General features: G+C 36.4%; 1 protein-coding gene across 1 annotated transcript; it reads left to right on the top strand.

The window, feature by feature from the left end:
- Positions 1-1,110: 1,110 nt before the first annotated feature.
- LOC137617934 (facilitated trehalose transporter Tret1-like) lies at positions 1,111-15,301 on the top strand. The gene is made up of 3 exons (XM_068347876.1): positions 1,111-1,548; positions 12,320-12,458; positions 13,193-15,301. Exons 1-3 carry the CDS (start codon positions 1,297-1,299, stop codon positions 14,458-14,460), a joined length of 1,659 nt encoding a protein of 552 aa, XP_068203977.1. The 5' UTR covers positions 1,111-1,296; the 3' UTR covers positions 14,461-15,301.
- Positions 15,302-15,748: the final 447 nt, after the last annotated feature.

Raw genomic sequence — 15,748 nt, 5'->3', positions numbered from 1 at the left:
TTTTAATTAAAATCATTTGAGGTACGTTTTAAACGTAATTTTAAAACACCTTAAAAAACTGATAGAGTGACGTCACTGGATTATCTTTTTTATGTGTGGCCTTGAATAAGATGTAATTTAACTCAGTGACTTTTTTATGTTCTAAAGTTTTCCAAAAGATTGATATTAGATTTCAATAAACATAATAACTTCAAGTTATCACTTTACTTTAAGCTTTAAAAAATTCAGTTATTATTATTATTATTATTATTATTATTATTATTATTATTATTATTATTATCATAACTGTTATTACTGTTATTATTATTGTTATTTTTATTATAACTGCTATTATTATTATTATCATTATTATTATTATTGTTATTATTATTATTATTATTATTATTAGATACAAATTACTTTCTGCCTTCAAATAACGCTTATGATCTGTATAAAAAAATCGCTCAGTCGCGAAAACTTAAGTACGAAGGATATGACCTTTCATCTCGGCACCGTCTAAACCAATGATCTTCAAGGAAAGACAAATGCCGGCCGGCATCAGCCAATCAGGAACCTCGACTCATTTCGTGTTAGGTTTCTCTATAGGCTACAAAAGAGGCCAATGAGGCGAATGAGTTTGTTTCCCTCAGTGTATTGGCGAACGCCAAGTGAAGTAGTAGTCAGTGGTGTTTGAGATGTGGTTCCAGTACTTTGTAAGAGGCAAGGCATGGATTACGTGTGTTATTTTCTAATAATTATTATGTAATTTTTTATTTTATTCAAGCTGCGATGATAATTCTAAAATGTGATTTGTTTAGGTTGTGTATTATTTTGGCAGTTTAGTTTATAGCTAAGTGGAGAAGGTCTAATATTGGCAATATAAAGCGTAGACAATTGTGATATTTTTTTTTACTATAGCGTGTATACCCAGCTTTTAACCTTCTTACAATTCTGTTTTTTTTTTTTGTTTTATTAAATATATAAAACCCTTTCATAGTGAATTATTTACGAAGTCTTTCTTGATGAACGTAACCCTGCTTAAACTATTTACAAAATGAGCTCTTTATAAACGCAACCCTGCTTAAACTGTTTACAAAGTGAGTTCTTAATGAACGCAACCCTCCTTAAACTGTTTACAAAGTGAGTTCTTATTGAACACATCCTTACTTAAACGATTCAGACAGCAAAATGATAAAAAGAATCTAGTCTTCGTTTTCAGATTCACGTTGCAGGGCAGTATTACTACCAGGTAATTTGTGACATTAATTCAAGAAAGACTGAACACGAAAAAGACAAAGATAGAACTGATTAGCCACAATGGCTCCAAACAGCGATAAAACTAAGGCGAATTCTATTGGCCACGTTCAGCAAGATCTCCCCAAGCAGAACTCTCAAGAGTCACCTGGACACGACAATTTAGCTTTCACTGACGAAAACGGCCTGGGATCTGATGCTGCCCTTGCGGAAGATGCTGACGCGGCAGATATTACGAAACTCAAAACGTCAGAGAAAGATGGCGATGGAAGAGGAAGCGAAATACCCCGGGAAAAACCGATTGTACTGACTCAGGTTAGAGAAACTTTTTTACAGTTATAATATATCAATTAAAATGTTTTTTTTTTTTATTATTATTTTTCTTTGTTGGGTCAGTGGCTATTATATTATTTTTAATGACCTTTAGATTTAAAAAAATGAAAAATGAAATTTAAATAGAAACTTATACATTTTCATTCTTGTTAGGTTATACATATCTCAGAATAACACTGGCTTTTGCAACTTCAGCAAATAGCCTTATGATATATGGTATTTCAATGTATAACATTATGAGCTACCTTTATCATTATTCACAACACAAACTCGCCTTCACGGAATAAACCAAAAACTAACTATTAAATATCCAAGTAAAAAAACAAGTTGAGGAAGAATGAAAGAATTAGATTCACATCACCGTTTAATAGTTTGTCCTCATCATCATCATTATCGTGATCATCATCATCATCATCATCTTCTCCTTCGCTTATTGACGCAAAGAGCCTCGGTTAGAATTCGTCAGCCGTCTCTATCTTGGGCTTTTAATTCAAAACTTCTCAATTCATCATCTCCTCCTGAGCTTATTAACGCAAAGGGCCTCGGCTATATTTCACCAGTCGTCTCTACCTTGAGCTTTTTATTCAATTCATCATCTCCTCCTGCGCTTATTAACGTAAAGGGCCTCGGTTAGATTTCACCAGTCATCTCTATTTTGAGCTTTTAATTCAATACTTATCCATTCATCATCTCCTCCTGCGCCTATTATCGCAAAGGGCCTGGGTTAGATTTCGCCAGTCGTCTCTATCTTGAGCTTTTGATTCAATACTTCTCCATTCATCATCTCCTCCTGCACCTATTAATGCAAAGGGCCTCGGTTAGATTTCGCCAGTCGTCTCTATCTTGAGCTTTTGATTCAATACTTCTCCATTCATCATCTCCTCCTGCTCCTATTAATGCAAAGGGCCTCGGTTAGATTTCGCCAGTCGTCTCTATCTTGAGCTTTTGATTCAATACTTCTCCATTCATGATCTCCTCCTGCGCCTATTATCGCAAAGGGCCTGGGTTAGATTTCGCCAGTCTTCTCTATCTTGAGCTTTTGATTCAATACTTCTCCATTCATCATCTCCTCCTGCGCCTATTAATGCAAAGGTCCTCGGTTAGATTTCGCCAGTCGTCTCTATCTTGAGCTTTTGATTCATTACTTCTCCATTCATCATCTCCTCCTGCACCTATTAATGCAAAGGGCCTCGGTTAGATTTCGCCAGTCGTCTCTATCTTGAGCTTTTGATTCAATACTTCTCCATTCATCATCTCCTCCTGCGCCTATTATCGCAAAGGGCCTGGGTTAGATTTCGCCAGTCGTCTCTATCTTGAGCTTTTGATTCAATACTTCTCCATTCATCATCTCCTCCTGCTCCTATTAATGCAAAGGGCCTCGGTTAGATTTCGCCAGTCGTCTCTATCTTGAGCTTTTGATTCAATACTTCTCCATTCATCATCTCCTCCTGCGCCTATTATCGCAAAGGGCCTGGGTTAGATTTCGCCAGTCGTCTCTATCTTGAGCTTTTGATTCAATACTTCTCCATTCATCATCTCCTCCTGCGCCTATTATCGCAAAGGGCCTGGGTTAGATTTCGCCAGTCGTCTCTATCTTGAGCTTTTGATTCAATACTTCTCCATTCATCATCTCCCCCTGCGCCTATTAATGCAAAGGGCCTCGGTTAGATTTCGCCAGTCGTCTCTATCTTGAGCTTTTGATTCAATACTTCTCCATTCATCATCTCCTCCTGCGCCTATTAACGCAAAGGGCCTCGGTTAGATTTCGCCAGTCGTCTCTATCTTGAGCTTTTGATTCAATACTTCTCCATTCATCATCTCCTCCTGCGCTTATTAACGCAAAGGGCCTCGGTTAGATTTCGCCAGTCGTCTCTATCTTGAGCTTTTAATTCAACACCTCCATTCATCACCTCCTCCTACGCCCATTGACGCAAAGGGCCTCGGTTAGATTTCGCCAGTCGTCCCTATCTTGAGGTTTCAATTCAATACTTCTCCATTCATCATCTCCTCTTGTGCCTATTAATGCAAAGGGCCTCGGTTAGATTTTGCCAGTCGTCTCTATCTTGAGCTTTTAATTCAATACTTCTCCATTCATCATCTCCTCCTGCACTTATTAATGCAAAGGGCCTCGGTTAGATTTCGCCAGTCATCTCTACCTTGAGCTTTTAATTCAATACTTCTCCATTCATCATCTCCTCCTGCGCTTATTAACGCAAAGGGCCTCGGTTAGATTTCGCCAGTCGTCTCTATCTTGAGGTTTTAATTCAATACTTCTCCATTCATCATCTCCTCCTGAGCTTATTAACGCAAAGGGCCTCGGTTATATTCCACCAGTCATCTCTATCTTGAGCTTTTAAATCAACACCTCCATTCATCACCTCCTCCTACACCTATTGACGCAAAGGGCCTCGGTTAGATTTCGCCAGTCGTCTCTATCTTGAGCTTTTAATTGAATACTTCTCCATTCATCATCTCCTCCTGCGCCTATTAACGCAAAGGGCCTCGGTTATATTTCACCAGTCGTCTCTATCTTGAGCTTTTAATTCAACACCTCCATTCATCTCCTCCTCCTACGCCTATTGACGCAAAGGGCCTGGGTTAGATTTCGCCAGTCGTCTCTATCTTGAGCTTTTGATTCAATACTTCTCCATTCATCATCTCCTCCTGCGCTTATTAACGCAAAGGGCCTCGGTTATATTTCACCAGTCGTCTCTATCTTGAGCTTTTAATTCAACACCTCCATTCATCACCTCCTCCTACGCCTATTGACGCAAAGGGCCTGGGTTAGATTTCGCCAGTCGTCTCTATCTTGAGCTTTTGATTCAATACTTCTCCATTCATCATCTCCTCCTGCGCCTATTATCGCAAAGGGCCTGGGTTAGATTTCGCCTGTCGTCTTTATCTTGAGCTTTTGATTCATTACTTCTCCATTCATCATCTCCTCCTGCTCCTATTAACGCAAAGGGCCTCGGTTAGATTTCGCCAGTCATCTCTATCTTGAGGTTTTAATTCAATACTTCTCCATTCATCATATCCTCCTGAGCTTATTAACGCAAAGGGCCTCGGTTATATTTCACCAGTCATCTCTATCTTGAGCTTTTAAATCAACACCTCCATTCATCATCTCCTCCTGCGCCTATCAACGCAAAGGGCCTCGGTTATATTTCACCAGTCGTCTCTATCTTGAGCTTTTAATTCAACACCTCCATTCATCATCTCCTCCTGCGCCTATTATCGCAAAGAGCCTGGGTTAGATTTCGCCAGTCGTCTCTATCTTGAGCTTTTGATTCAATACTTCTCAATTCATCATCTCCTCCTGCACCTATTATCGCAAAGGGCCTAGGTTAGATTTCGCCAGTCGTCTCTATCTTGAGCTTTTGATTCAATACTTCTCCATTCATCATCTCCTCCTGCGCCTCTTAATGCAAAGGGCGTCGGTTAGATTTCGCCAGTCGTCTCTATCTTGAGCTTTTGATTCAATACTTCTCCATTCATCATCTCCTCCTGCGCCTATTAATGCAAAGGGCGTCGGTTAGATTTCGCCAGTCGTCTCTATCTTGAGCTTTTGATTCAATACTTCTCCATTCATCATCTCCTCCTGCGCCTATTATCGCAAAGGGCCTGGGTTAGATTTCGCCAGTCGTCTCTATCTTGAGCTTTTGATTCAATACTTCTCCATTCATCATCTCCTCCTGCGCCTATTAATGCAAAGGGCCTCGGTTAGATTTCGCCAGTCGTCTCTATCTTGAGCTTTTGATTCAATACTTCTCCATTCATCATCTCCTCCTGCGCCTATTAATGCAAAGGGCCTCGGTTAGATTTCGCCAGTCGTCTCTATCTTGAGCTTTTGATTCAATACTACTCCATTCATCATCTCCTCCTGCGCCTATTAATGCAAAGGGCCTCGGTTAGATTTCGCCAGTCGTCTCTATCTTGAGCTTTTGACTCAATACTTCTCCATTCGTCATCTCCTCCTGCGCCTATTAATGCAAAGGGCCTCGGTTAGATTTCGCCAGTCGTCTCTATCTTGAGCTTTTGATTCAATACTTCTCAATTCATCATCTCCTCCTGCGCCTATTATCGCAAAGGGCCTGGGTTAGATTTCGCCAGTCGTCTCTATCTTGAGCTTTTGATTCAATACTTCTCCATTCATCATCTCCTCCTGCGCTTATTAACGCAAAGGGCCTCGGTTAGATTTCGCCAGTCGTCTCTATCTTGAGCTTTTGATTCAATACTTCTCCATTCATCATCTCCTCCTGCGCATATTAACGCAAAGGGCCTCGGTTAGATTTCGCCAGTCGTCTCTATCTTGAGCTTTTGATTCAATACTTCTCTATTCATCATCTCCTCCTGCGCTTATTTACGCAAAGAGCCTCGGTTAGATTTCACCAGTCATCTCTATCTTGAGCTTTTAATTCAATACCTCCATTCATCACCTCCTCCTACACCTATTGACGCAAAGGGCCTCGGTTAGATTTCGCCAGTCGTCTCTATCTTGAGCTTTTTAATTCATTACTTCTTCATTCATCATCTCCTCCTATGCCTATTGACGCAAAGGATCTCGGTTAGATTTCGCCAGTCGTCTCTATCTTGATCTTTTAATTCAATATTTCTCCATTCATCATCTCCTCCTGCGCTTATTAACGCAAAGGGCCTCGATTAGATTTCGCCAGTCGTCTCTATCTTGAGCTTTTAATTCAATATTTCTCCATTCATCATCTCCTCCTGCGCTTATTAACGCAAAGGGCCTCGGTTAGATTTCGCCAGTCGTCTCTATCTTGAGCTTTTAATTCAATATTTCTCCATTCATCATCTCCTCCTGCGCTTATTAACGCAAAGGGCCTCGGTTAGATTTCGCCAGTCGTCTCTATCTTGAGCTTTTAATTCAACACTTCTCCATTCATCATCTCCTACTTCAAGCTTCATAGTCTTCAGCCATAATTATTCGTGATAGTTCGTAAGTACTTTAAATCTCTTCTGTTAAAGTTCCACCTTCCTATTACTACAATCTATCTCTCCATATGGAAGAAAAATCGGTTTTGTTGTTGCGACATAATTTGATTGAAACAAAACATAAGTGAAGAAAACATAAACACATGTGTGAGGAAGGATATGTCTGAGGCATTTGTCCTGCAGTTGACTAGCAAGGGCTGATGATGATATACATATATAAAAATGATTAACGTGATTATCATTAAAATTAATATAACTATTAAAATTATTAAAATTATTAAAGTTATTAAAATTATTAAATGATTAAAATTGTTAAGATTGTTAAAGTTTTTAGAATTATCATCAAAATTATTAAAATTATTTCAACATTATAGTTATGGAAATTATTCTAATATTAAAATCATTAAATTATCATTGTCTTTATTGAGATTATTAAAACTATTAAAATCTTTGTTATTGAAATCATTAAAACTTTTTAAATTATTGTTATTATTGTAATTATTAAAAGTATAATTAAAATGATTAAAATTATTAACAGTCTTATTAAAATTTATATTATTTTATTATTAAAAAGATTAAGATTATTATTATCATTATTGAAATTATTAAAATTATTGAAATTATTGTTATTATTGAAATTATTAAAATGATTAAAATCATTGTTATTATTGAAGTTATAAAAATTAGTATCAAATTTATCATAATTCTTATTATTATTGAAATTATTAAAAAATAATACAAATTGTTTTCTCATTAAACATACGTTATATTTCTTTTACAATAGAGTCACTGGACTTGATCTGTAATGGGTAACAATAACAAAGGTTTTTCTGTAACAATACATTGATAGAAATCTATCAATGTGGCGTAACGCAAACCAATGCGGAATTCATCGTTTGAAAATTTTGCCGAGTCATCGATAAATCAAATCTTTTGTGTCCTGATTTGTTGAGTTTCGTAAACCAGGAAAATGTTTGATGGAATTTGTGTAGTTTACGTAAATGAAGGCTAAAGAGATTGTCCGTTTCAGAGAGAGAGAGAGAGAGAGAGAGAGAGAGAGAGAGAGAGAGAGAGAGAGATCTGTGGCATCATTCTTGAGGGAGAGAGAGAGAGAGAGAGATCTGTGGCACCATTCTTGAGAGAGAGAGAGGAGAGAGAGAGAGAGAGAGAGAGAGAGAGAGAGAGAGAGAGAGAGAGAGAGATCTGTGGCACCATTCTTGAGGGAGAGAGAGAGAGATCTGTGGCACCATTCCTGAGAGAGAGAGAGAGAGAGAGAGAGAGAGAGAGAGAGAGAGAGAGAGAGAGAGAGAGATCTGTGGCACCATTCTTGAGGGGGAGAGAGAGAGAGAGAGAGAGAGAGAGAGAGAGAGAGAGAGAGAGAGAGAGAGATCTGTGGCATCATTCTTGAGAGAGAGAGAGAGAGAGAGAGAGAGATAGAGAGAGAGAGAGAGGAGAGAGAGAGAGAGAGAGAGAGAGAGAGAGAGAGAGAGAGAGACTATTAAAAAAACCGTAATTTCAATCGTAAATTCTCTGTCAAGATATACTGTTCTCAGTCGTATTTCAGTAAAATATTGGCTACCGTAATTTTACCCTACATTATTATTATCTTTTATGGGTTGGTGACCTTAATATCACTCCTTTCCGTTAATATATCCGTTTTTTAAAACGGTAAATGTATGGCAATATTTATTCCAGAATTTTTACCGTTTTATAACAGATTTTAACAGTGTATATATTATATACTTCTGCCTGAAAAGTTACTTTGTTTGCAAGCTATTCTCTATGAAATATTCAAATCGCATTCTATATCAAGTGCAAATCTATTGTAAAAATTAAGAGAGAGAGAGAGAGAGAGAGAGAGAGAGAGAGAGAGAGAGAGAGAGAGAGAGAGAGAGAGAGAGAGAGAGAGAGAGAGAGAGAGAGAGAGAGAGAGAGAAGGGGTATACTTCTGCCTGAAATGTTACTTCGTTTGCAGGCTATTTTTCATGAAATATTCAAATTGCATTTTATATTAAGCAGAAATATATAATACAAATTAAGAGAGAGAGAGAGAGAGAGAGAGAGAGAGAGAGAGAGAGAGAGGAGAGAGAGAGAGAGAGAGAGAGAAGGGGTATACTTCTGCCTGAAAAGTTACTTCGTTTGCAGGCTATTTTTCATGAAATATTCAAATTGCATTTTATATTAAGCAGAAATATATAATACAAATTAAGAGAGAGAGAGAGAGAGAGAGAGAGAGAGAGAGAGAGAGAGAGAGAGAGAGAGAGAGAGAGAGAGAGAGAGAAGGGGTATACTTCTGCCTGAAATGTTACTTAGTTCGCAAGCTATTCTTCATCAAATATGCAAATTACTGTTTATATTATGTACAAATGTATAATACATATTCTGTCGGTATTACGAGAAAGCAATATAAAGAAAAATTGAGCATTTAATCTTTGACATACTCAAAATAACTGCCGACGAAGACTCATATAGAAAAAAACTGATCAATGGATTAGCAACAAAAACAAAAAATAATCTGTTATTAAGTTTTGAGTGAGAGTAATTTAGTGTTATAAATAGTTACTGATAGATTTAATATTTCTCACGTGAGAAATGGAATGAAGGTTATTGTGTCTGGGCTTAAGAAAAAAAGGGGGGGGGGGACAATTGCTTAACAATATCAAACATGTGGTAGTAATGATAAGGAGAAAACACGATCAAGAGCGAGGTTATGCGAGTACACAGTTGAAAATTTGCCGTAAAAACGGTAAAAATCCTGGCATGAATGTTGCCAGTCATTTACCGTTTTAAAAGCGGATATATTGATATAAAGGAGTGATATTACAGTCATCAACCCGTAAAAGATAGTTGCAACGTTGGGTAAAATTACGGTTGCCATTATTTGACTGAAATACGACTGAGAACAGTAATTTTTTTTTCCGGAGAATTTCCGATTAGAATTAGGGTTTTTTTTTTTTTTTTTTTTTTTTTTTTTTTTTTTTTTTTTTTTTTTTTTTTTTTTTACAGTAAGTGAAAACCAGGGAGATGTAATAACAAATATCAGTATGGTAGGTAAGAAGCTGACAGCCCTGTGGTAGGGGGTGTCCTAGAAAGCGACTAAAGGGACAGGTGCTGCCCTGCAGTCTAGCTTTTCAGCGAAAGGCAAGAAGGCCCACTGCCAGTAACTGTGGAAACTACTGGCTTACAGTTGGGCTTTTTAATCATAGATTAGGCTCCCCACCAAGAACTGGGGTTAATGTCTGCAAGGGCATGCGATCGTAAGCTATCTGAAAAATTATTAACCATGTCTGATTTTACTGGCATCAGGCAACTGACCCCTTGTTCTGGGATAACAGTTGGAAAGAAGAAGAAGAAGAAGATATAACAGATGACGATAGGGAGAGAGGAGAGGAAACTCACAGAACAGTTTAGCACTGGCTCCTTGGTCTTCATGAACAAGCTCTCTCCCCCCAAAAAGTATCCACTGGAGACCACTGATCATCACAGTTTGAGTTTAGCCTCACATTAAACCTGGTGTAACACTCCTTCAATGACGTGTATACAAAAAGACGGAATTTCCTTTTACAGTTTTAGCAACAGTTATCCTTGAAGCAGTTTCTATACATTACTATTATATCACAGTGGTTTTCGTCTTTGCCCCTGAGGGCAATGTGAGATCATACGCCCTTCAACTTGGACATTTGTAAGTCAATCGTTCAGCAAATAAATCGAAATAAGGAAATACACTTCGCTGACTTTTGCTCGTTAATATATATATATATCTGTAGATCAGTGATTCATCAGATATGCCCAGGGTCAATTGATTAAATAAAAGACAGCTGTTATTATTATTATTATTATTATTATTATTATTATTATTATTATTATTATTATTATTATTATTATTATTATTATTATTATTACAGAAGAGGTCGGCAAAAGTACCCTAAATTTGCTGCCTAGCACATGAAAAAGAACATAGGAGATAAACTTAATAATAATAAAAATAATAATAACAATGATAATAATAATAATAATAATAATAATAATAATGATAATAATAATAATAATAATAATAATAATAATTATTATTATTATTATTATTATTATTATTATTGTTATTATTATTATTATTATTATTATTATTAACTAAGCTACAACCCTAGTCGAAAAAGCAGGATCCTGTAAGCCCAAGGGCTCCACAGAAAAAAATACCCCAGTGATGAAAGGAAATATGGGAACAGATAGAACAGTGTACCTGAGTGTACCTCAATCAAGAGATCTCTAACCCAAGATAGTGGGAAATCATGGTATAGAGGCCATGACACTACCAAAGACTAGAGAACAATGGTCTGACTTTAGAGTGTCCTTCTCTTAGAAGAGTTGCTTACTATATATATATATATATATATATATATATATATATATATATATATATATATATATATATATATATATATATATATATATATATATATATGTGTGTGTGTGTGTGTGTGTGTGTGTGTGTGTGTGTGTGTGTATACACCAAATACAGTCATTTCTAATCCACTGCAGGACAAAGGCCTCATGCATGTCCTTTGGCCATTATCATCCCAACGCTGACCACTGAGGATTAATGATATTGGAGACTTTATTCTGATCGCTCATAGCAAACCAACCTAGTATTTGTCCATCACGGTGATACACGTACCCTTTGACAACATTACGGTAACCCAGCTCAGAAAGATATATATGTATATATATATATATATATATATATATATATATATATATATATATATATATATATATATATATATATACATTGCCTTGAATATTCTATTCCACCTCCAATAATCAATCTCCCAATTATGACATTCAAACTTCGTTTAAACCATTACAAAATTGGATTCATTAAATTATATTTATTAGAAGTATTACTTACGCAAAAGTTAATTTTCTTACGCCAAGCGTAAGTCTCTAACGCATATGAACTGTGCGCTTCATGAGAGAAAAATACACGAAATCTTTGAAATGGAAACAAAAGATAAAGTTCTGTTCAGCCTGAATGAAGATGAAAAAACTGCCGAGTCATGCAGAGCTAAGATGATAATTGCCAGGTCATTTATGATGACGTCATAATGAACCCAACCTTCGAGTTCAAGGTTGAGTGATCTCGTTATTTTTAGTCTGCCGGGAATAAGGCTCTCTCTCTCTCTCTCTCTCTCTCTCTCTCTCTCTCTCTCTCTCTCTCTCTCTCTCTCTCTCTCTCTCTCAGTTTCATGTATACAAGAGTAGATAGCCAGCCTCCAAAAGTATAGTTCTCATGCATTTTTGTATGTGTAATGTGTATGTTTATATATACACATATGTACTGTATATGTAATGACAAAACCACCTTATATATATATATATATATATATATATATATATATATATATATATATATATATGTATGTATATAGTATATATATACATTTATATATATATATATATATATATATATATATATATATATATATATATATATATAAATATATATATATATATATATATATATATATATATATATATATATATATATATATATATATATATATATATATATATATATATAGTCATATACACATATATAATGCATATGTATAAAGTATATGTTTGTGTGTATATATATATATATATATATATATATATATATATATATATATATATATATATATATATATATATATATACACGCAGGTTTATATATAAAGTAGATATATGACACACCTAGCCTACAGTATACTCTATATACACACATATATATTCATTTATATAAATATATCATTTTTTTCAGATCCTTGGAGCGCTGACTGCTGCCATTACTCACATCACCATAGGAGCAATCATTGGTTTACCAGCAGTGACCCTTCCACAGCTGACGGACACAAACTCAGGAGACATTTTCCTTAATACTGCACAAGTAGCCCTTTATAGTAAGTTACTTGTTTAGTTGGAAGGTTAGAATAGTAAATGTAGGTTTTATTCAATTTAGCAATACCAGCTGAACTCGGCTGAGTCCCTGGTTAGGCTGGAGGAACGTAGAGAGTAGAGGTCCCCTTTTTGTTTTGTTTCTTTGTTGATGTCGGCTACCCCCTAAAATTGGGGGAAGTGCCTTTGGTATATGTATGTATGTGTATGTTTTCTAAATAATTGGTTTGGAAGAATTTAAGTTGTTGTGTTTTCTTTTGAAAGGATTTGATGTAATATCAATATTGTTTTTATTCTGTATATGGAAAATTCTAACTTTCATAAGGGAAACTTTTGAGTAGCAAAGGGTTTCCATGAAAAGTTAGATTTAGTCAGATGTAAATGTATATAATTGAAAATAATCTATACGAAGCTGATTACATTTTTTCTCTTTCGTATATCAAGTATTTCATCAAGTTTTGCTAAAACAGTATCGTACAAAGTCTTTTGTTATTTTTCCTTAAAATAGATGTTGTAATATTGAAGATAAGTAGTGATTCTATCTATACCTATCTTAATCCATTACGTGTCCTTGGTGAAATTTAGACAATTCTTTTGATCAATATTTGACTACATTAAAGATTTCAGGAGATAAAACTATTCTTAAAGACGTGGTGCTTTTTAAACATTTATAATTGTATTCTAAATAAATATTTTCCAAATTTAAAAGATGATTTAACGAAACTTAATTCTATTACAGGCAGTATCGTGCACGTCGGAGCAACCGTAGGTTCCTTATTAGCTGGAGGCTTAAATTTTCGTTTTGGCCAACGAGTCACTCTTTTAATAACGCTCCCCATGACGCTTTTGTTATGGGTCGCCTTGGCTTTTTCCACGGACGTTTGGCTGCTGCTTGTCATAAGAGCAGTTCTCGGGGCAGCCCAAGGATTCATAGGAGCAGCCTCTAACAATTACGTCGTTGAGATAGCGCATAGTGATTTCCGTGGTAGGCTGAGTGGAATGACAGATACAAGCAGACAGCTTGGATTCCTATTGGTTTATGTTATTGGAACCTTCGGCCTGACATGGCGCCAAATAGCTGTTGTCTGCGGGGTGGTGACAACAGTTCCGCCTTTTGTTGGGCTGTGCCTGCTTCCCAACTCACCTCGATGGCTGGTGACGAGAGGTAGGACTGAGGAAGCTGAGAAAGCTTTGACCTTTTACAGGGGTTCCTCTTATGATGTCAAAGGAGAGCTTGCAACAGTAGTTGCACAGATGGAAAAGACCAATTCTTCACAATTGGGAATGTCAGAGCAACTGAAACAGATGTGTTCTCCAGAAGTCTATCCTCGATTTATTCTCTTAACCTTTTTGATGTTCTCTGTACACTTCACTGGCAATATTGCAATTGCTACATTTGTCGTACCCATTTTTCAAGCAGCTGGAGCAGGTATAGACCCATACACCAGTGCGGTGATAATCGGCTCGGTTAGAGTAGCTGGGATTCTTACGTTTCTGATGTTTGTAGATAACGTGGGCCATAAACCAGCCTTCATCTTCTCGAATATTATTTGTACGATTTGTTTATTCATCCTGGGAACCTTCTTCTACTTACAAAACCTAGGCTACGATGTATCATCATTTTCTTGGCTTCCACTAGCATCGTTATTTGTATACACCCCATTTGTCTGTGCCATACAGGCTCTGACCAGCCTACTCAGAGGCGAGCTACTACCCACAGCACTCCGCGCTCTTGGCGTTTCTTTTCTGTACATTGTGTTTTTCTTGGGTATGTTTGCATCCACCCAGGCTTTTCCAGAGATGATTAAAGCCACAGGCGAACAAGGTATCTTCTGGGTATTTGCTGGATCTTGCATTGTGATGCTTACTGTTGTTGCATTTGCACTGCCAGAAACCAGAGGACTTTCCTTAGAAGAAATTGATGATTTGTTCAGAAAGCGAAGCTCTGGAACAGTTACAGCATCTATTGAAAAGGAGGAAACCATAAAAAAGAAACTACAAGCATGATAATGATAGATGTGAAAATTCTTATGAGAAAAGTCTTTCGAAAGCAGAACAATAAGGCTGACTTGTATTCAGTGAAGTGATAATTTTGTAATGCAAAGTGGTCTAAAATCTATATGTTTTGTGAAGAATTTTGTATTTATGCACAAAGTTATATCAAGTTACGCTTGGATATCTAATCCATACCCGACTGTTCTTATACAACGCAGTATAGTGTGATGGAAGAAAAGTTCAAGAAACCACTAAATGAAATGATTTAATAATAGTAGGGCATAGCCTACAGCATATCTTTATTCTGTCCAAAGCTCATTGCATGGACTGCTCGGGTACGGAGTCGGTGGCTTCAAAAAGAACTGAGCCTACAATCTAACTAATACATAGCAAATAGGTCACCCAATTTCTGCACTATAATTACCTTGCAGTTGCTATCTTCTAGAATCATTACATGTATCTTCAAATCACAATCCTTTGAAATCTTTGTATTTGTTATTTATATTATTACTAAACATGTGAGGTTTACTTTGTGGATTGAGTGCATTCCCAGTGGTTGTATATATAATGTGAAAGGAGAATTAGTTCCTGGTTAGGAAATATTACGGGTTGGAAGGTAAGATGAGTGTTTTTGCATGGCTTGGTTAGGTAAGTTTAGTTCGGGAAGTGTGATAAATAGTCTCGAGTCCTCACCAACTGCAATTGTTCTCTTTCCTTCTGAAATTTGTATTGCACTTTTGTCCCAAACGTATGATGGGTCAACTATTTATAACATCAATTATATGCTAAACATAGCAGGCAGCTATTTGATGCAATATATTGTGAGTTCATGTGGTTATCACCAAGATGATAATATTTGAAATAAAATTTTAATATTAATGGTAGTCTTCATTTTTCCAACAAAATAACACCACCCACATTTGTCTTCTGCTTTCTCCAGAGATCATCATCATCATATCTTATTGTATCACTCATGTATCCAATGGATGGCTCTGTTATTTGCTTCCTGTAGATCTACATCAGAACATACAGGTCCCAGTGTCTAGTAGCAGAGGATATGGTCCATGGTCTAGGGAGATTCACCACAGGGCATTCAGCATTGGTGACATATTCCCCCTTCTGAAGTCCATCTCCTATTTTCCCAACCTTGGATCTTACTCTTTTTAAGGTGGTCCACTCTTCTCTGTTAAAGGACGCTCCACAAGGTAGGTGTTCGCTAAGGTCAGGTAGTGCTTCATTGGTTGAATTACAGTCACTCTCCCTCCATTTCATCAACCTGTAGGCAGCATGTTGATGATGT

Source organism: Palaemon carinicauda, chromosome 24 (assembly GCF_036898095.1).
Source record: "Palaemon carinicauda isolate YSFRI2023 chromosome 24, ASM3689809v2, whole genome shotgun sequence".
NCBI classification, from domain to species: Eukaryota; Metazoa; Arthropoda; class Malacostraca; order Decapoda; family Palaemonidae; genus Palaemon; species Palaemon carinicauda.
The sequence above is the reverse complement of the archived record's forward strand: the minus strand, read 5'-3'. Positions and strand labels throughout refer to the sequence as shown.